General features: G+C 31.5%; 1 protein-coding gene across 3 annotated transcripts in view; it reads left to right on the top strand.

Moving 5' to 3' along the window:
* The first annotated feature begins 531 nt into the window (after nucleotides 1-531).
* LOC110997755 (cadherin-89D) overlaps nucleotides 532-23,830 on the top strand; it is a 39,792-nt gene continuing 16,493 nt past the window's right edge. For all 3 annotated transcript variants that reach the window (XM_022266062.2, XM_022266061.2, XM_022266063.2), the window contains exons 1-3: nucleotides 532-641; nucleotides 5,479-5,626; nucleotides 22,062-22,161. In XM_022266062.2, the coding sequence (XP_022121754.2) occupies nucleotides 5,569-5,626; nucleotides 22,062-22,161 (158 nt within the window). In that variant the 5' untranslated portion in view covers nucleotides 532-641; nucleotides 5,479-5,568. The remainder of the gene's footprint in view (nucleotides 642-5,478; nucleotides 5,627-22,061; nucleotides 22,162-23,830) is intronic.

Raw genomic sequence — 23,830 nt, 5'->3', positions numbered from 1 at the left:
GACGATTTCCGAGCCAACTTATAATACATGTCGGGAAAATAAAACCAGATCAAATCGATCGAATAGATTCGGATATAGTTGATACATTGCAAACCTTAAAACATCACTTCACCTCAATTTAAAACTTATGCTACATCAAACTCAAAATTTGTTTTTGTAACAATAATTCTACGTAAATTACAAAAATAATAGTAAATCTGTGTTAAAACATAGCCCTTATTCAACCATAGAGATGTATTTTATAATTACATTATAGAGATTGAAATCTTTCCAGCATACAAAAACTTTGATTCCAATGTATGAATCTAGACGCGACAATATTAATTGACACCAAAGTAACGTCGTGAAAAATTTGCAAGCAATTAACATTTTACAAAAGACAGTTTCTTTAAATTATAGTCGATTTTAAAATGTACCCGTACTATATCACTATTGCAACAAAGTTCACGCGGTGAAAAATCAGTGAATGCGTTGGTAGGAAAAGCTTGTGATGCGCGCGCGCCGCTGCTTAGTTCGGTGGTTAGCGGCCGGGCCGCACGGTACTGTTAACTTTATATAATTTGACGCTTTCTGACGAGAAATTCATGTCAAATTGAGTGAAGCGTGCTTTATGGTTCTATTTTGGATGTTTATAGTCTATGGTGAGATTAATTTTGTTATTAATAATATAGCAATATAAGAAATTACATCTTAGTTTAAATTAGTTATGTATTGTGTTGTTTTTTTAAGTTTATAAAAGTTAAATTGTTATATAAAAATGATTGATGATATAAATACATATAATTTATAAATTTATGAAATAATTTTTATGTTATGTTTTTAAATAAAGCGACCTTTTGCGTCATTCACAATAATCGCCAACTTTAAATGTAAGTCTAAACTTTCATCAATTTACATAATGCATATCATAATTTATGCAAAGTTAATTAGTCTGTTAGCTGTGTGCAATGTTAGTAAACAAAATAAAACTTAAACTAAAAAACCTAGACGCTATATTTTCTCTAATTAACATTTTTTTTTAATAAAATTAAAGGTTAAAACACATAATGAATTCACAAATAATTTATATCGTGTACAACAAAAATAAATGAATAAATAAATAATGAAAATACATTTTCTCTCCTTGATAAATAATATTATTAATATAAATAATGAAAACTATTTAGTTTTGAGTTCGGATTTATAAGAATTTTCTTATGTCATATATAATATTTTTTTCCAGTACGGATTATATATAAAATAAGTTATTTTTTGTACTGATTGACGTAATATTCAGAGAGTACCTAAGGTAGTGAAATAAATAAATTTTCTATATTATTCAAACATATTTAATCATTTTTATTAATTTTTTAAATGAACCTTTTATAATACGTTTTATACTTTTGGCATAGCTTTAGCATAATTGCTTTTGTTATGTATAATTTAAGTTAGATGCAGGATTACAAAAAAAATATAGCAATAAATAGCATTGAAATAAAATCAATTCTAGTATAGTTCAAATTGAATGAATCAAATGTCAACTCATATATGTATAAAAATAAAAATATATATACAATAGTCATCGTGACTAAGTGAAATGAATGGAAAAATTAATAAGAATAAACGCATAACAATTATATAATTTATGCTTAAATTTGATAAAGTACCAACTTAACTTTCAAAACGGTAACACACAAAGTGAAAGCTCACTTAAAATATACCATAGTTTTATTTGTTCATGTCCGTAAGCACTTGTTTGAATTTTTTCCTTTTTGGTCCTATCATGAAATGATAAATTATTTACATAAATTGAAAAAAAAAACAGCACTACAACGTTTAGTTTTGGCCGCAGATTTCTGTATCCGTTCTGTGATACAAAAATCTAATAAAAAAAATCAGTTGCTACAACCTCTTTAGGTCTTGGCTTCAGAATTTTGAATCTGTCTCATGATCATTTTTAAATCTAATAGGCAAGTAGGTGATCAGCCTCCAGTGCTTGACACACGTCGTCGTCTTTTTGGGTCTAAGACATGTCGGTCTCCTCACGATGTTTTCCTTCACCGTTCGAGCAAATGTTAAATGCTCACATAGAAAGAAAGTCCATTGGTGCACAGCCGGGGATCGAACCTACGACCTCAGGTATGAGAGTCGCACGCTGAAGCCACTAGGCCAACACTGCTCAAATCTAATAGGCCACGATAAACGGCGTATTTTTCATACCGATTTCCTCACGATTTTTCCTTGTTTTAGAATCAAATAGATGGTTACTATAACTCATTAGTTATAATAACTCAACTAAATTTATTTTAATTTTAACAAAATTATGTTTTTGTTAAATACATTTTTATTCATTGGATCTAGTTAAAGAGCCAAAAACAATTAACTATAACAATAGATAGAAATAACAATTTCTTTGATATATAATTCAGACGTGAACCAAGGCAAATGAGCAGGTGATTTATTTAGAATGAATTTATATTACTTACTTAAATAATTCATAACATTTTTCATTTTTCAAGCGAATTCAGCCGTAAACTGCATTCGTTTTTCCATACTAAAACCACCTTCCGTTTTCTTGCAAGCGGGAACAAAAAAGCATGTGCAAACGCATGTGTAATTTTATTTCCACCGGGTGTAATTAATGCTAATGAATGCATCACTGCCGGCCCTCATCATTACTTTTATTAAATGTAACTGTTTATTTCATTAGATTACATAGATATTATGATATACATTGCGCATACAAAAATTGTATTCTTAAAACAATCTCTATACAATGGAAGAAGTAGAAAATAATGCAATATTATACGATGATATTCAGCATTTTAAATAAAATCTAAATATATAAGAGCCTTGAGAAGCTTTGGTCTCGCCCACAAAAGTGATTAATTGTGGAGTATTGTTAAACCAAAGGATAAAGGCCTTCCAATAGGTTAGATTTGAATAGTTTAACCGGGCCCAGTATTTTAATTATTAGCACACTGGTGATTTAAATACAGCAGAAAGCTAATAACGACTTCAAAAAAAATACCCCATATATAAATAAATAAATAATTGTTTAATACATTTCATTCTGGTAGTCATACAATATACTGATATTGTCATATATGTTAGATAATAAATAGAAGCTTAAACAAAATGTAAACAATCATAGGGCGGCACAACTTGAACCAGGAAAGTGGAAAGAAAAAACAAAGGCAATAATGAATTCAATATATTTAAAGTCGTTTTTAATAAAATCCATACCGCAGATAATCAGGTTCTCTGTTTTGTATTTTCTACCCTCAAGAAAACGATGCAGAGGCTGATTGCCTACTTATCAGCAAATTTTAACCAGATGATTAATTTGCTACGGGACTCGGCTTTTCAGTAATAATTTAATTTATCGGACAGTTAAGTGTTATAAGCCGTTAACTCGCAGGTCCCAATATGTCACAAGAAATTGCACACAGTTAATGATTAATTTAATTAACAGGATATTCTAGATCACTTAATATTATTAATATACTAGCGACCCGGCCCAGCTTCGCACGGGTGCAATGCTGATACTAAATACACTACAGAAAATCTGTGAACGTTGTATATAAAAACGTAGGTTACCCATAAGAGATAGACATATACCATCACGGACTTTTCTGTAGACCTTTTCAAAGTGCATACAATTCTTAGTGTATTATTTTGATAAAACTTGTAGGGTTCAGCCTGCGTTTGCAATTATGCCCCCGCGAACTTTTCTCCTGAATGTAATTTTATTTAGCCTGCCTTTTTAGTACATACCAACATTTGGCTAGGCTACCCCAGAGACTGTTCGGTTTTCCAGGATGAATTTTTTTTTAGGTTGTTCTGTGAATTTTTCTCTATATAAACCTTAGAGTTAAAAAATGGGGGTAAATCGTAGTCGGGTCAATCAAAAAGTAAGGGTTGTATGTATTTTTTGTATGTTTTATAATTAAAAAAGTTTAGGGGTTTGAAAGATAGATAGTAGCCAGTTCTCAAAATAAATTTCAAGAATCGGTCGAGCCGTTTCGGAGGAGTATCGGAACTAACATTGTGACACGAGAATTATATATTATATATATATATATATATATATATATATATATATATATATATATAGACATATTTTGTTTTTGTATAAAACAGTATTTTATTAATCTTCTATAAAGAGTATTACGTTAGGTTGGGAGTTTCAATTCACTTCGTATGAAGTTATATCAAATCAAATCAAAATTTATTTATTTAATTTAGATGCGACTTAAGGCATGCTTATGATTGTCAAAAACTTTTACAAAATTCGCGAAAGAGCAAAACTACGCCATCCATCCATCATTTTAGATCCTTAAATAACTTGGCTGCCAGGTTTATTGTTGTATGTTTTATTATTATTTGGCTTCAAATATAGATTTACTATGCTCATAATTCAAAGCAACATTCTTTTCATAAACGGTGCAATTCCTACATAACGGTAAAGCGAAGGCTGGGATGACACAAACCACAGACTTCATAAAGATGTCGTTGATTACCATACTCCGATCGTAGCTGTACATCGCGTGCCTTTCCGTAATATTAATTGGTTTATTCTGTTTCTATATCGGTCACACACCGGTGCAACTGGCATTTGCAATATTATTCCTCAGTAGAGAACTACTGACTCACAATACTAAGGTTTTGTAACAATACTGTATTTTTCTAAAATAACTTAAGTTATAGGAAATTAAAAGTAATTTAAAATTTTAAGGACTTTTGCTGTTTTTTGCCTTTAACTCTGACAGCAATTCCTTACTGTATTGCGATACTCGAGCGACGAAAGTATCAGCTCTGGGGTCACCGGTACTATCTACCAGACGCCAACCTTAAATTAGGGCCTGTGCACTTTAACCCTTCGGCCAAAGAGTCTTCTAAAAAAGGGAACAAAATCTAAGTTGAAAAAAGTGCCCCTGCGGCCGCCCTGGCTTTTTTGCTTGTCGAGGGAGTTGACACGGGGCTAGCGTGTCCACACAAGTAGCTTCCCAAACCAAAGCCCGTCCTATATTTCAAGGGACATCCCATCCGGTCGCTTGACATCCATCATCTTTGAATTAATCTCTCTCTGTATTTATAATAAATTAATTATTATTTGAATACTTCACAATTAACGCATTAATCATTTCTTATTCGGAGCTGGAGATATTCGGTTTTAATGGAAGCATTGTTGAGTGCGCATCTCGAACCTGATCCGCTGTTTTGTTGAAAATTTATTTTTTGCTTAACAACAATGTCTGGTATTCTGGTATGTTCTGGTTTTATAACTTTATCTTGTATATATTTTTACTGTTTTTTTTAATGTATAGTTTGTAACGTATTCCGTAGATTTACTACAATGTATGATGTGGTAAACTTTAATAAATAAATAACGATATTAGATTCAGTACCATCATTTTCTACACAACTTATGCTGACGAAGAGATAATTTTTAAATTGAAACGTTTCATTTTTAATTAAAAAATGTATTTGTTGCAGGTACACAACAAGAAGAAAATGAAAATCCACATATCCCGGACATTTCTTAGTGTTTAACTGTGTAGTTATGTGTTTGGACATATTGTGAAAATGTGCCTTAAAATTACGTCCATTTTAGTGTTTACAACGGTTTTCGGAGCAGCAATATGTAAGTAATTTACTAATTTATGTACCGTATACCGTATCATAATTATTTCAGTGTAGATAAGGTAAAAGTTGCGCTTATCCCTACAGTTATTTATTTTCCTGTACCGAAAGTGTACGAAACGATAATCTGTATAAGCAATTTACCTACTTAGCAATTTATTTGAGAAAAGATTTTAGACCTTTTTAGTTTACTATTGATCTATACTGAACTTTTTTCGGCGAAGTAAAGTTATTTATTTATTGTATGTAGTGGAATAAATAAAAAATAAATAAATTTCAATACATTATTTAATAATATAGATAAAAAATAAAACTCTTGAGTGACGGTTAGGCTGGTTTAACTTATCCACAAACGTTTATATAGAATCTAAGTAGCTTCAAAAAAGGATACTTTGACAATTTGACGTTAATGGAACGCCATATATCACGTAATATACTTAAATAGCGCTATTAAGTGGTGATGAAATTCAGTGTAATTATGGTCAAAAGTTCACGACACTTTCTCACTTTTAAGTATTATTATGCCAATTTCTTTCACTTTATAACAATTACGAGATCTTTCCCTGGGTTCTGTACAACACAAGTCATAATTACTACGCGTCATATTTTTTTTCTTTAGAAATTTACGCTTCACAGTTCTTCTAACTGCTTTAATGTGTATAAAGATTGAGGATATAATAAATATAGAGGAAATAAAATTAAATTCATACAAATTATTCACGACGGAAACATAGTTTTTTATTAATTAGAAAAATCAACGCTCTGATAGTAACAGTACACATTGTTCGCATAACATATATCATGTTATATTAAAATAATTCAAGTGTTACTAACAGTATTTGCAATCAAAGAATTTTTATATAAAACATTTCTTCGCAATTAATATTGCACGTTACGTTGCGTAAATACGATTTAAATGAAACATTATTCTAATTATGGTCAATAGTTCACGACTTTCCAACTTTCTCCCTAGCGGAACGTATTTGTAAGAAAATGATTTGGTTTGTGATAAATCAAGATGCTTTGTTTAGGTTTTATGAGGCCTCGGTAATAGTGGTGCCGTGACACCGTACTGTGCGTGATAACATCACTATGAGAATGCTCGTTATACATAATTGTGATACGTCGATCGAGTATGAAGACGTGCTTTTAATATCTCTTTCGCATCGTATCTTTCGCGATTCTTAACCGCTCTACGCCCTAGACTTGCGAACTGGTTGTAAATGTAAATTTACAATTAATTTAATTTGTTTTTCTTGACAATCATAAGTGTATATGTTTTCCTATATGAATAAAGATATTTTTGATTTGATTCATGTTGGAACCATCGGGTTCATTTTCTATAAATTATCGTTTGTCTCATAGTATTATTGTTTTTTATAAAAAAAAATGTGAGCCGTCACGGGACGCCTGGCAGATGTGAAACATCGACATTATTTTGGAAAAGTAATAAGCAGAAAAGAACAGATTGTGATAGGAACTAAATAATGATAAAATAAAATATTACGATTTTTTTCCAGATAACGATGACTATTTATTGAATAAAAAAAAATTATTTTCATTAAATATTTTTAATAAGAAATTTACTACTGCATATAGACTGTATATAGGTATATAATATGTAACTACTTTTGCATGCATTTGTCGCGCTCCTAAACAAGACTGCTATGGTTACAATTAATACAAACAGCGGTTATATAATGTAACATATTGTGATATATTATTATATTATTTTGTAATAATAATTGTGTAAAAAAAAAACTTGGCGATTAAAAAGAGTGGCGGAGAGTTTATTGCCAGTTCTTCTCTTCCGTTCTACGCCCTTGATTTGAGAACTGGCAGTAAATGTAAAATTAAATTCATTTAATATTTCTTTTTTTGACGTTCATAAGTGTACATTGTTACCTACATGAATAAATAAATTTTGAATTTGAATTTAATACCATCAAATAGCGCGGCGACGCGTCGCCACGGCAAAAATCGGTTTTACGTGCGGCTATAGATGTTTCACATCAATAACTTTCACACATTTAAAGAAAACACTTTTTTTAACGGATTGAAGTTATGTATTATTTCCCCGGAGTTGGTATCGACTAAAAGATGTAGGGAAATAAATACAGATAATACATTTTCTACAGCTGTGATACTTTTTTGACATTCAACACCTTTTGTCTTCAGTCACCGTGACCACGCATAATGCATAACTTCAATCCGTTAAAAAAGCGTTTTCTTTAATCGTTTGTCTCTTTAAAAGTCGAGGATGGGTCGACCGATTTACCGATTATACTTTAGAGAAGGTTTAAGTGGTTAAAAACATACAGTATAATATATAAAATTAAAAAAAAACATTTGCATATTAATTTAATATTTTTATTAACCGTTGAATGATTATAAGTCTCAAACCGATTGTGATGTTTTTTGTCAGTAGATTTAAGAATCGTTAAGATTTACAATTGGATTATATCAGAACTGTATAGTACAACATCTGTCGGGTCTGCTGACCGCTTATAAAAGCCGTTGTCATCCCCAATCACGACGACCATAAGCTACAGTTTTGGAAGGCGTTTTCAAGTGGTCTGCCTCAGAAGCGTAGTAGTTGCATTGTAAATCCGGAAGCACCTACTTCCGTCCATTTCCGTTTGCTTCAGTTTGGCGATGCAGCAGACATGTGATAGCTTTTGCAATTGTTGCATGAAAGAGTACTCCCTCTTCTATTATTGTTGAAGAATATTTAGATCTCTTTGTTTGCTGTGGTGGTAGTATATTCTAATTGAATTCATTACAAATAATTGTATATGTCACGTGATGAGACGGAACTAGTAACTACTTCCATGCAAATAAACTTGTACCGGTCACGCCTGCGGAAACAGTGTAGAGTGTAGACATACATGCGGCGTTTTAATTAAAACTTTCGTTACTCTAAATAGTACCAATCCAAACCATGAGAATTACCTACAATCTCATATTCAAAATATGATTCATATCTTACAATTAGTGACTTTAATGGTGCGAGTAAAAGGCGGTAATTGGTAAGGCTTATTTTGATGTTCATGACTATTTCCATATTAAGCCTTAGAATTCAGATTCTTTGATATGATTCTATTTAAATCTTCTTTTAGGTATCTGTGTGCCCTTTTTTACAAAGGCCTCCAAATCCTGCCATTCCTCTCTGCATTGTGCCACTCTCTCGCATGTACATGTAGGTGGTACCACCTACTGTTTCTTTAATTTGATCTAACCATCTTCTAAGATGTCTTCCTCTTTTTCATTTGCTGTACCTTAGCCACTAGACTAGAACCTTTTTGTTTATGTATATATATATATATATATATATATGTGCAGCTTTATTATGAAGGAGCTGAGAATTCTGACACATGTATTATTTACTAAAAAGGGTTCCCAAATCTTACATATTGTAATGTATATCTACGAGTACTTATAATGCATATTGATATTTCTTTTTATTTCAATGATATGTATATTACATATTATAAAACTTCCAATGCTATATCAATTGAAGTTTTTGTATGCAATTCTGATTTAGTTTCCTCAATATCCGTAGCGCTGATGCCGCAACCATAGCGGTACAAAAACTCGATATTGAAGGATTGCAAGCAGAATTTATTAAACAATAAAGCAGTTAACAAACAATTAAATAAAAGTGTTAGGCGGGACTCATCAAGGAAAGAACATTGTTGGCATGTAATCACCAAAATCGGCACTGCAAGCGGCACGCGTCAATGGTGCATACACATCTCATGTGAAATTAAAGTTGAAGTCAATGTTAACCAATGTGATTGTATGAAAATCCAACACCTTCTGTCCACATACAATTTATCATACTCGGCATCATTATCGTCGTTATTAGTAGCTATGATAGAAATTATAACAGCTGAATAAGAAATTCTTCATTTAATATAGTTAAAATGTAGCATATTAGTATTGTTACTCTTTATTAAACTATGAAAAACATCAAATTTATTGTTTGCCGACGCTTTATTGACAGTTTAGATGGCAGAAAGGGGAACTAAATTTAAATGAGCAGGATAGGAAAGTAAGGTACCATCATCAATTCAAGTCATTTGCCTAACTGAAAGATCAAAAATTATTCAGGCCGTTATTTGAACGGCGCTGTTTAGTAAAGAGATTAGACTGTTAATTGAACGGCTAATTACGTTAGTTGGCTGTGACATCTACATACCAACATTTGTAACATTTTACTTGGATAGATAGAGATGCTGTTTTGGTAAAAAAACTAAACATCTAATTTTTGTCGTTCGTTCCAGCACTTATGCTTTCCCGTATTTCAGCTAGCTAACATTATGTTAATGCTTCTATTATGCCGATTTATATATGGTGGATTGTGCGGATTTGTGCAATTAATGTATCTAATTGTACCACTATCTTAGCAAATAAACCATTTCATGTCATTAGGACATTTTGCGTTTATAATCAAATACTGTTAATCACGTAGCTTATCGAACCCCGCGACTTCCAAGCTACACAAACGTATATCACGGCTCTGTCCTCAATTTTTATATCTCACGGTACAACTTTGTAGAGCGAAACTGATCTCAATCATAATGACATATGTCTAACCACAACCCATCGCTGGCAGAGACACGTATTTTGTTAATTACAGTCGCAGTATGTAATTACGTCCATGATTCTAACTGCATATAATTTTTCCTCTTAAAGAGCTGATCCAGGCTTTGTCGCAATTTCAAATTTAGTCTAACGAGATGTGCTGTATCGCTATACCCTTTTCAATCCTTGTTTCTTTTTCCTGTTTCAATTTCCAATTGTTTTCGTATGCTGTGAAAATAAGAATAGTTCAAAGTAAACAATGTGTTAATCGTGTAACATTCGTAAAATACATCAGAAAGGGAATGAATCCAAACGTTTATTGTGTTGTAAAATCGTCATTTGAGTCGAAAAAAATTTTTTTAAAAATTATTTACATTCACTAGTTCCAACCTCTCTTAAACCAAACTAAGAGACGTGTTTAATAGATTACAGTTACAATTAATTGCATAACAAATCAATTTTGATCAGTATTTGACCTGCTAGAGTAATATTCAAGGTGTTTTTTTACCAATTCCTAAAAGGCATTCGCACTAGCGAGCCCTCTGGCATTGAGTGTCCATGGGCGGCGGTATCACTTAACAGCAGCAGCAGGTAAGGCTCCTGCCCGTTTATTCTATAAAAAAAAACATAATACAATAAGCTATTCATATTAAATTGAGCGATTAGCTCAGGATATAGTTTCCCTTTCTGCATAATTGTCGTTTCTACCAATAGCGCCTTCCGGTAATCAACATGAATAATAGGCATAACCGTAATATAATTTGGATAGGTTTTCTAAATCAAAATATGTGAGATAATACGCACCAATATGTCTTCTTTGACTGTCCAAAGCCGATAAGTACTATGTATATAAGTATGTGTATATATATATATTTTAGTTTTAAGAACTATTTTGCAACCGCAATATTATAACACTGAGTCGAGTCACAGATAGCGTTGATCGTAACGTTAGTAAATAAAATTAAAGTGATATTTACTTTTTAGTCTTTGCATTTACCAAATGTTACTTATTGAAGTATCATATCATATCATCATCATACTCGTATATAATGCATTTTCTACAGTACAGTACAGTGTGATACAAGCTAACATTCTTAAATATATTATGGCAGTTCTGGTGAATATTATATTAAATTACCATTCCAATTTTAGTAGTTAACTACTAGTAATGTTTTTCTTAACAATCAAATAAGGACCCAAATAGGCGTTTCACAGTCCATTTTTTTTTAATTTCTCATGTTATTATATCATCATAGGTTATAATTTGTTTATATCATATATCATCGAAACAGTCCAAAGTCCAAGACTTTGTACTATTTGTCTATAGTACAAAGTCATAGTGCTCTAATCCATGCCTATTTAAAGTTTCACTAGATTTCTAAACTGTATAATTAATTAAAGAAAACGCTTGACACTTCGTCGCAAATAAATCTGCATTTGATACCTTATCTAATTGAGATAAAGCTTAATTTATATTCAATATATTCTCGACTACAGTTCAACATTAATACAAATTGAACTCTAAAGAATAGTAAAAGAAGTGAAATCAGATTACTTAAATGAGATTTAACTATTACTTTTGATATGTGATTTACATCTTTATTTCCACACTTAAGAGTCGAAAATGCCTTCAATGCGTGGCCAAAACTCGATCGTGAGATGTGCCGAAGGCATTTTTCTCATACATTGTATTGTGATTTCTTTGTTTGTATTGTGGAAATATGTCCGGGAAATAATTGCTTTGTGGGTTATGAATATGACACTTTCGTTATTAGATTTATGTCGATATGTTTGAGGATTTATTAAGTATTAACGATTTTTAAGTAGGCATTGTCGTTACACTAATACAGGCTGTATTAGTGTATCTCATATTGTATATATACATTTATGTATAGTCTAAGCAAGTTTCCCGTACCGCTGTATGTTACGATGGCACGTGCACTGTAGATTTCAATATATTATTGAATGAGACAGTTATATTAAACAAAAGAGACTCGAAAATTAGTTCACTATTTTTTGTTTATTTTTAAAAACACGAGACTAAATTGATAAAAATGCACAACAAATTATTAAAATTTATACACAGAAATTAATACGACAGCAAAAATCCAAAATTAAAAATACATTATAACTGCTTTAGGCACTAACGAAAGTTATACATCGAATCATATGTGCCCTTTTTAGTCCTCTAAACCATGTAACAATTTTATTAAATACATCACAAGCGCAAATTATTATTGGCCTATTCTAAAGTCAATGTAGCCCATAGAACTAAGAATCTCGGATACATGAGTTAAGATTCGAGCAGCTACGATCTCCCAGTATAGACGATAGAAGCTCATCAGAACATGATAAACGTATACCCAGGGTGTAGAAATATGCGGAACGAGCAAGGTATTCGCAATTTCTCGGATGTAAGAAACACGTTCACACGTGCGCTGAGTGCAGGCTTCCCGTGTTTTTGTTGGGTTCAACGACCCAGTCTAGCGGTAGATTAGACCTAGGTGATCATTTATGTTATATTGATATGAGATAAGAAAGCTATTGAAGCTATACACGACCACCACAGATTTTACAACCGCTTAACATAACAGTGACGAACACTAAAATTGCTAAATTTAAAACAAAGACATTAGTGACATCAATGAATATTAGATTTAAAATATTGATTTCCTTCGAAAGAAGCCAGCAATGTACACTTGCCGGATATCAAAGGAAATATTTGGGTAGACACCAAGCGGTAAGTTTTCTTCTCGTATTTAAACATTAGATGTTACATATACTGTAATTTTTTATTCAACTTTGCAAGTTACCAATTCAATATTTTACTTTACTATAAATTTATAACAGCGGATGCGTATACATTAAATTATTTATTAGTACTAGTTGACCTAGACATTGGGCCCTAACCCGTGTACAGTGAAATTTTAAATTTAGAATTCGGTGATTTCATGGTAAGGTGCATTTTTAAATTTTCGTTCAGGAATGTTTAATTTTGAATCTATGATTGAATGATATGATTTTATTTAAATCCGGAAAGTTCAATGCCGTGTTGAATCTTGATTTTATTAACGGAATATCTAAAAATATCCTATAATTACAACTGGTTCCTAGCGGTATACTAAAAACACTTGTTTCGTAACGATTCTGTGTAATGCCAGTAACAGAAAAGATTACACTAATATTTCATGTAATCCATTTGAATAAGAAAGTACATTATCTTATACCCTATAATTAGCCTGCTTTATTGGCCACTAAATGAAAATTAATGGATTATGGTTACGGTGACCATAGCTTATAAGATATTTATAGATTTATAAACGTGATTATAAAAAAAAACTTTGAATTGACACGCAAACTTTTATATAAAATTCTAATAATAATAATAATGGAATACGGTAAAATGTTTTGTATTTGAATTTATCTATGTTTACCAATTTTATAAATGTTACTTGTTTTTGTGTGCTTCACATAGCAATCCGTAATCCTTAGCTCCGTAATCTCGGGCTTGGGAAAAAATATCTTTAACTGTTCATTAGTTTATGAGAAGTAACAGAAAGTGTAATAATTCTTTGTTCTACCCCATATGAAGACGATCAATAATTTTCTATATTCTTTAACAACGTATGAAACGTACTCCAAAAACATCTCCGCAAACGAAAGACAATAACATAATCTGTGGTTAATTATGCAACAAATTAAATCATAATCTGTGTTAGCGGAAATAATCGCGACGTACAAAATTGAGAACAATGACGGGAATATGATACAGTTATATAATGCAAATGGCATGAGTGTACCTTTACGATAATCCATTGCTTTCATTTTGATCTTTCGATTTCGTCTCTTATGTAAGCCGATAAGAAGCAATCATCGTAAATATCACACGTAAAATTCAAATAAAAAATACGAATTATGCATTGAGGTTTAGGTTAGTAGTTTTGTATTACACACAAGGTATAAGGTAATTTTAATGTCTTCATTGTAACGAAGAACAGAACGAAAAGAGATCCATAGATCTATTCAAAGGCTGTGGTCGCAGTCAGCAGCAGGTTAGCATTTAGCGGTTTTGTAATGAGCAATGAATATTAAAATCTTATACATAATTAAAGGAATTTCAAAATGAATGTGACATAAGTTGACGATTAATAGAAACTACATTAATTATTTAGCTTACACCATTTTTCTAATTACATTATTCAACGTGTACTTCCTTAGTTTAAAAGTTTCCGGTATTTATTGTTTATTTAATGTGAGCTAGGTCACAGACTTGAATAACATTCCCACGGACTAGAGATTCCATTAGCATTCTGATTTCTTTGCAAGCATCTTAGTGAATCGCTTAATGATATTAACATGGTGTGGTCAGGTCTTAGTGAAAACGAAATGGCACGCGCTCTAAACCGGTATGCAAAGCCGGGATTAGGCTCAGTCCATGCTGCTAACAATATATTATTTAATATTCTTTGCTAAGTAATACCTATCTAGAGTAAGTATAGAATTGTTATTTAAGAAGATTTATGTGTATGTTTGTCCGTATTCGAATTCGTAAGTAACATCTCTGTCATACATGTCAAACTACACACATAAAAAAATCTGTAACAGCTTTTGAAACTACATACAAGTTTCATTAGTGTTCGATAATTTTTTTATTCATAATCGAGATAATGTCGAAGAAAAATTTAATAAAATATATTTTTTTATACTTTAGCATATAAACATAATATATCAAATTTAATTTAATTATATATTATTCAATTTTATATATTATGTCAAATAAACACAAAAAAATGAATATAACGAAAATATAAATGTGTCGAGTATATGTCACGATATCACTAAAATGTGGGCGTATTTAATGATATTATAATATCATCCATCTTTCATTATACCACGTTGGTATCCAGTTTTAGCCCGTGTCTTTAACAACTGTTAATTCTAAAACTGTTGTTTTTAACAGAATGATAATAAACAGAACTTAACAATTTGATGAGTAATTCCAGATTTGTTTAATGTAATCTACTTGATTATATAATTTTAGCAATACATTTTAGAATAGTTTTAATAAAAAACGATTTTTTATTAGAAATTGATAAAAATAATAATACATATAAATTTTAGAAACAAGACTTAATTGTTATAAAAATTATTTGCTACCAGTTTATTGGTAAGTTACATTATTTATTAATAAAACTATGAATTACTTTTTCTGGTCAATGATAGCGGGTCTTAAGTGATTAACGTTATTATAACATTACCCGATGGATAAATTGCATCAATGAAATTGTCGTTTTCTCGTTAAGTGTAGATTTAATAAAGATAATTGTATATCGAAGTAATACATTTTTGAAATTGTTCCTTTCGCTCAACATAATGTCTTATTTTACACTTACGTAAAGATTTTGGTTTTGGACTCAATTTCTCGCTCAATAAAATAAACATAATAATAATCAGTGGCACTACAACCTCTTTAGGTCTTGGCCTCAGATTTCTGAATCTGTTTCATAATCAATTTTTGAATCTAATAGGCAAGTGAGATCAACCTCCAGTGCCTGACACACGTCGTCGACTTTTTGGGTCTAAGACATGTCGGTTTCCTCACGATGTTTTCCTGCACCGTTAGAGCAAATGTTAAATAGGCACATAGAAAGAAATACCTTTGGTGCACAGCCGGGGATCGAACCTACGACTTCAGGTATGAGAGTCGCACGCTGGAGCCACTAGGCCAACACTGCTCAATAAAATAACCAGTCTGTTTTAAAGGCACAGAAGACTAATTCTACTTCCCAATGAATAAACATTATTCCTTTTTTTTATATATAATAGGGGGACAAACGAGCCTGCGGGACGCCGTCAGCAGCCCATAGACACCCATTTCTAGGGGGTGCGTTGCCGGAGTACGCTCAAATTTTGAATAGTTGAACTACTACAATAATATAGCCCAATGTATAGATATTTTATCCTACCTTAAAATATAAATGCGAAAGTGAGTTTGTCACGCTTTCACGACTACTTATATTCAAACTGTGTATTTTTAAAACTATATTAACTAAATATACATTAATATTTCTTCAAGTAAAAATATACGTAAAAACGTGAAAATAAACTTGAAAGTGGTGTTATCATTATATCAAAAATCTATTAAGTTTTTAGTGAAACGCCCTTTTAGTTGCTACTGTTGGGTGACATAATAATTATAACATTAGCATCTCGTTGATATGTTAATGCTAACTTTCCATCACTTTCCAACGTCAGGAAATACTTACGCAATGATACTGAGCTGAGTTCCTTTATGTGGATTTCCTGACATTCGACGGCTAATACCATAGAACTCACGTGTAACTTTCCAGAAGAAAACCAAACCAAAGTGTTTAATTAATCTTTGCTTCTTTCATATGCTTTTATATTTCAAGGCTATTATTGAACCTTACACAAAGCCAGCAAAAAGATTAATTCAAAGAAAATATTAAGTTAATTTTATAACTAACGTGGCGGAGAAAATCAGTAAATACTTGTAAGTCACATTTGTAATCGTCGAATAGTAAAAAAAATTACAATAAGATCTTGCGGTCTGACGTCGTCACTGGCCTCAAGTCGTTAACGACTTAAGAACTCATACATGTTTATAAAATTCTAGCAATAGATATACAAACTGCTATTTCAAATTTGTCAAGTATGAAGCTGTGCACCGCGAAAAGGTGGCAGGAAGGTAGTATTTACCCCCAACCATTGACCAATTTGAATCTTTTTTCAATTTGAACATGTACACAAGAGTACCCCAAACCTTTTTGTGTCGTAGACCCCTTGCCATGTTTTTCCGTGTTGGGTAGACCCCTGATATTGATTTCCTGTAAATATCTAACTGTAGTAAAGTTTATTGTTAAAAACTTAAAGTAAAAACACATGTTAATTTATACATTTATTCATTTAATTTTTTTTTGTTTTTACAAGTTCAAAATGTATTGCGACCACAAAACGAATACCAACATCCTATAACTTACACAATTTTATAAACATAAAATAATATAATATTTCTTTTTACTTTATAGGTAGGTACTTTTATAAATAATGTATATGTTTTGATATTATAAGATAGTATGATGTAAGTAAGTACTATCAGTGTATGTGTTAATATCCACTATCGTGGACCCCCATTTTTATTTCATGGACCCCCAATTTTTTTTTTCGCTGACGTAGACCCCTTGCAGGTTGTCATAGACCCCTAGGGGTCGATTAATACCACTTTAGAAATCACTGATGTACACAGTAGTTTCTGAGATGAGTGCATTTAACAAATTCTTAGAAAACGTTTTATTATCGAATCCAAGACTAATTCAAAGATTTTGCGGGCAGCGCGGCGCAAACGGAGTCAATAAGAAACGTGTCTTGGACATTATTCCAGCTTACTATAATCAGAGAAAACTGTAATTCATAGCTGCACAAAAACTCGATATCCCTAATGATAGATCTAGCCCTTCTAACTGCCTTGTACTGTTATCTAACTCTATAATTTAGATATCACCTATAAAAGCTATTTTATATCTAATATATTTCTAGTTATAAGTTGTTGAGAAGAAATCTATAATTTAGTCCAATAAATTAGTAATAGCAAATTGTTTATATATACTAGCGGATCCGACAGACGTTGTCCTGTCTACACGTCTTTAATTTCAAAATTTCAATTTTTAATAAGCCATTTTGATGAAAATTATTATTCAAATGTTATGACAATATCTAACGATCCAGCACATGGTCACACATGATATAACACAATGATAACAAAACTTTTTTTAAATTTCGGGACAGACTAAAATTAAAATTCGAATATTATTTAAAATTTGACACTGCGATGGTAGCGCCGTCTGTCGGATCCAATGTAAAACATTCCAAAATCAACAACAACTAATAAATTGAAAATTAATTAAAAAAACATTGTACAGCGGACAAAATTGTGAATTTAAACCATTCCCAGATCCCCTTGAACACACACAAAAAATTTCGTCTAAATCGGTCCAGTCGTTTAGGAGGAGTTTAGTCACATACACACGCACACAAGAAATATATATATTAAGATTAGAAGGGCAAACGAAGTTGTTGATCGAACAAAAGACTGCCTGTAAGGAAAGAGTGGACTCTAGTCTTGGAGCGAAGCCTTTTCTCCTTAGAAACAATTTGCTAGTTCGTAAAAGGAATTGATTATTATTTGATGAATGAACTCGGTGATTTACTGTCATCAAGATGGTTCCTTCACAGTTGAACCTTCTGAATATATAAACTAAATAAATCACTAAATTGTAAGCGGTTTTAGAAAACTTTTTTTATAGCATAGCAAACGGTCACGAGGCTCTTCTGATGTTAAATAATACCGCTGCCTATTGACGCTCTCCCAGAGGGTTCACGAATGCGTTGCTAACCTTTTAAGAATTGGGACGACCCGAATTCAATTCGAATTAGTACAGAATTACTTTAGTGGAATCTGAGCACAATACTCTCTTTTCGACACAATAATAAATAACAAAGACGTTACCACTAGAATAAAATTGAATAGAATTATACGTTCATTCTAAATGTTCATCAAAAATATACGCATTAATCATTTTGTGCTGTGTAACAAGCAAATAGCACCTCTCACAAGCACCATACATTAATGATTATACCCATCTTGATATAACAACAATAAGAGTGTCGGTAGAATCTCAAAATCTTTCCCAAGTGTTTACCTTCAGAGATAAAACAATATTGTTTGCTTTATTACTAGCATCTTAAGTTATGGAACACTTAAAAACAAGGCCAATGTAAATGACAGTGGCTCAGTCCCGGAATTGCAAAGCTACGGGGGTTATGTGATCAGACGTCCCGTTTTGAACGGGACTGTCCCTTTTTCCAATTACGAGTCCCGGTGTCCCCGAAATGAACTGTGACGCAAAAGTGTCCCGTTTCCAGAAGCCGCGCGAAAATTTGAGCACTGGCACTGATTTGTAACTTTTACGCCTTTAATTTTTTTTCTTCATTGACCTAAATTAAACCAATGTCCCTTTTTGATTCAAAGAATAAATGGTCGCTTTAGGTATGTGTAGGGCTGCCATCCGTCCGGGTTTCCCCGGATTTGCCTCAGCAAGCAAAATTACTTACTCATCAGTCACAAGCATGATTAAGCACACTATTTCATACAACAAAAGAGGCTTCCCTATTAGCCAAATTAACGTAAGTCTGACGTCAGAAATACTTCAGTGGTGATCGGTACCGGACTAAGAGAAGACCGTACTAATTTTTAAAACACCGGCAACGCTTTCGCGAGTTCGATATTGAGTGTCCATGTGCGGCGGTATTACTTATCAGACGATCCTCCTGCCCATTTGCCTCCTGTTATATAATTAACATCCACCACCATATCACCATGATGTCCAACATCTCGCAACTGTCCTCAGTAGCCTCTGTAAAACAAAACGAGATAACATACTACTCGTACATACAAAGAAGTTTGTTTTTATTTATTTGAAGTAAGCGTCATATGAAACGACGATAAACGAAGTAATTGTTGAACAATGTGGTCATAAAGTTTCAACAAAATTTAGTTATGATCATTTCCTAATCTTTTAGTTTCGAATATTACCATGCTTGGTTGGATGAGCCATGATGAGCATCGCAATATTTGCGTAAAACAATGTCCGTGCCGAATTGAAACCATAATGACACCATCAATTTCTGATGTTGGGCAAGATGTCAGGAAATTCATTTTACAATGATTTACGACAATGGGAAATGTTCTTACGATGCCGTTTGTACTACAGTTTTTGCAGTTAAAGTGAAATGGCGAGCTTCCGACCGGATATGGTTAGAATATTTTATTTAATAAATCAAATTTTGGTAAAGAAAGTTAAGGTGAGTATTTCCATTTGTGGGTGTCCTACAATAGTAGGAGTCTACTACAAATTACTGAATTGATCAAATCTTGATACATTTAAATGCGGGTATGACACGGTAAAATAAAATCTGCGTAGGTATAAGCCTAATTTATTTAATTGTAAATATTTCGTTTTCTTAGTGGTATTAAGATAAAAAAAATATGTTTATTCATTATACAAGTACATCATGCATTACTATTATTCATACCACATATTATACATTAGTATAATATGTGGGAACTCTTTTAAGTAAAAAATACATAAATACATGTGTCAGGATTCCCAGCTCTTCGATAACAAACTTAATTCGGTTATATATAGAATATATATAAACGATATATATATATATTATTATTTTTTTTTAAACTTTGTTTAACACGCGTGTTCATGAGTGAGTGTATGAATTTGAGTGAGTAAGATATATTAACTAAAGTATAGAGTTTTCATGAAATAATAGGGTAATCTCTGGAATTGAAACAACCGAACCAAAACACCCCCGAGAAGTCTTAGACACTATACTTAGCAGAAGCATCTCAACAATAAAGTTGCTCCACTATTAAGATCGTAAATAATTCCAAACAAACCTTTGTTACCGTTAACTGGTAATTACAGGGTTTATTAAAGTTTTCACGGTTCATCAAGATAGCTATTTTATTGAAAGTGTTATTGAATGTTCAGCCAACCGAAACTATAATAGCCCTAATCTGTTGATCAAATATACAGCGAGCATTTGACATAATTATGGTTATTATGAAGCTTAACTGTGGTTTGAAAGTGAAAATGTACCACAGCTCTCCGCTACCGTTTTATTAAAAAGGTTTAATTAAATAGTCGTGACTGGAAAGCTGTAAGAAATTATTTTGATTCATCATTATATGTTCATTGTCCTACATTGTATAGTATATTAATTTACTTTTTAAACTAAAGAATTAAACAAAGGGTGGTATTATATATACACTGTGATACTGACTATATAGTTGTTTTGTTTGAACAGGATTGTATTTAAAATTCAAAAATCATTTATTCATATAGGTAACATAATGTACACTTGTGAACGTCAAAAAAAAGAAATATAGGTACATTAAATGCTTCTTATTTTACATTTACTGCCAGTTCTCAAATCAAGGGCGCAGAACGGAAATTTAATACATAATCCTTTAAAGTAGGCGTTAGTGACAGCATCTATACTCCGATAGGTCTATTTTTATTAAACAGAATGAAATTATGTTAATTTTAGAAGAAGTTTACGTTATCTGTTTAATTTTTTAGAATGAATCTGATAACACCATTCTACGGTATTGTAATAAGTAAATTACTAAAAGTGCATTTTAGAATCATGGCGAGAGCAGTTTTTGTTCGGTTAAGATATAGACACAAATATATTTCAAGAACAGGGTTAAAAGGTTTTACGGATACACTAAACTCAAAATAAACTGTTATAACTTGTAAAAACTAATTTATACTGTGCAGAATATATGTTAGATAACTAGATTCTACGCAAGCATCGCGTCAAGCATGTCATCTTAAAAGAACAGTACCACGACTTATCTATATATGTCTAAGATTCTGTTAGAATACCTTATTTATTAAGGCTAGAATTAAATATATACCAAGACCTTCAAATCCCAATATAAAACAATTAAATTTCCCACGTGCCAGTTGCACCAATCAATCCATTTTTTACTTGACAAGAGAATGGATCGCTGGGACAAACGGTTTCTCAACTAGACGTATTGCTGACTTCTCTGATTACTAATAAATACTCTTTAGCAGTAATCAAACAATGTACTTACTAGTTGTATCATAAATCATTTGTAACATTTCTTGTATCACACGACTTTGTATACTGATCTTTGTCTTAATGCATTAGGAATACATGCATCTAAATTAATCTTAGGAAAATTTGGATGTCTATTCAATTGTTAATAATTACATAAATTTCAGGTTGTAACTTCTATCCCGTGGGGGAGTACTTAAGGTTTGTGAGGATACCGGAGAACCTTCGCGTCGGGGATGAGGTGTTGCAAGTGGAAGTTCATCCCAGGTATGAAACTTAACTTTATATATCTTCTAGGTCGACTTTCTCGGACTGTCAATCAATAATATTTCGAATATTAATAATATATAAATGTATATAATATTGCAGTGTAATATAACCAGGCCTTAAAGACCTACCAGTGGTAGAAGCCTAGCTAGTGCGTTGCCTTTTTCGAAACTTTTTAAAGCTTCGGTCCTTTATATAAATATGGATTGTATTTTAATACGTTAAACAAAACAGTAAACATAGTGATTTAAACGGAAAGTTTGATAATATTGCCGTAGTAGTATAATACTAAATTACTTGACATCTGTAGACATTTGCTTTAAAACGTTTTTCTGTTTTTACTGTAATTATGATATGATAATTAAAAAAAAATTAAAATATACCGTTAACACTTAATCACTAACACACTGCGTAGATATAATAATGTTGTACCTTTCTTTAAAACAATATGTTACTTAAGAATAATTATTATTTTTCACCCAAAAGAAGAATGACAATTATTTACATACATTAATAAATAGTTGTAACTTATCGTGTATGAAGTTTCGTGATAAAATAAATAAAGATTATTATTATTATTATTGCACATTCTCTTGATTGGCATAAAAAATATGGGGTAGTAGTCGAAGATCTCCCATTTGGGTAAGACTAGAGGAACTAATCACTATCCTTCCTTCACAACGATATCATAAATCCATAAAATTATAGTTCGCTTTCATATTGTTTTAAATAAACACGCAATTCGTGCATCGTTCCCCTATACTAAAAACAGTTAAAGGATCAATCACATTACATAAATGATTAATTAATTCATAATACTATTATAAGATTACTGACTGTGGATAGCTTGAATTAATAGCTCTGATTAATGTGTATTAAACACGTAATACATAATGACCGAGTTATATATTCAATTTTTGTATCAAGTACATTACCGTACCAATTAATTTTTAAGTTAAAAGGGTGTATTATATCTGAATAATTTAGTAGGTTAGATGTGAGGTCAGTAATAGATAAATGTATACCCGACAAAATATGATTAAGAATTTTAATTCGTTTTAAAATAAAATAAAAGTCATTGCCGAGCTGACGTCTGCATCACCAGCGCAACCTACATAATATTCTTATAATTGTGGCATTATGTATGGTTTTACAGTATAATTTGTAATAATAACACCTTTTAAAGTAAAATTTAAACCAATTTATTTAATAATAGTTGGTGACGGTAAAAGTATGAGCAGTAAGTGCAACATGAGCTACGATTGGATATTTAAGCTTAACTGTCACTTTCTGCTGGACATAACCTATGATTATTTTATAGACCATTTTTAATGTATTTTCGGAACTTTCAACTATTTATATGGATGCTTTTAACTTCCCAGCACGTACTTAACTAAAAATATAAAAAGAAAATACACAATACAAATAGTTTGATTAATCAATTTTAATTACGCTTATTGAATTTTATGGTTAAAAAACAATTAATATCCTAACGCAATGTGTAATGAAGTAGACTTAATTTCGTTAAGCGACATCTAGTGTTGAATTCTAGTACTTTAACAGATTTTAAGTTAGTTTGGTTCAGCTTAGATAGAGTTTTCAGCTTTTTCAGCTTTAGCTACACTAAAATGGGTGTAGATGGCGTAAATACAGATTAATCTTTAAAAAC

This window comes from Pieris rapae, chromosome 17 (genome assembly GCF_905147795.1).
Source record: "Pieris rapae chromosome 17, ilPieRapa1.1, whole genome shotgun sequence".
Classification (NCBI taxonomy): Eukaryota; Metazoa; Arthropoda; class Insecta; order Lepidoptera; family Pieridae; genus Pieris; species Pieris rapae.
The sequence above is the reverse complement of the archived record's forward strand: the minus strand, read 5'-3'. Positions and strand labels throughout refer to the sequence as shown.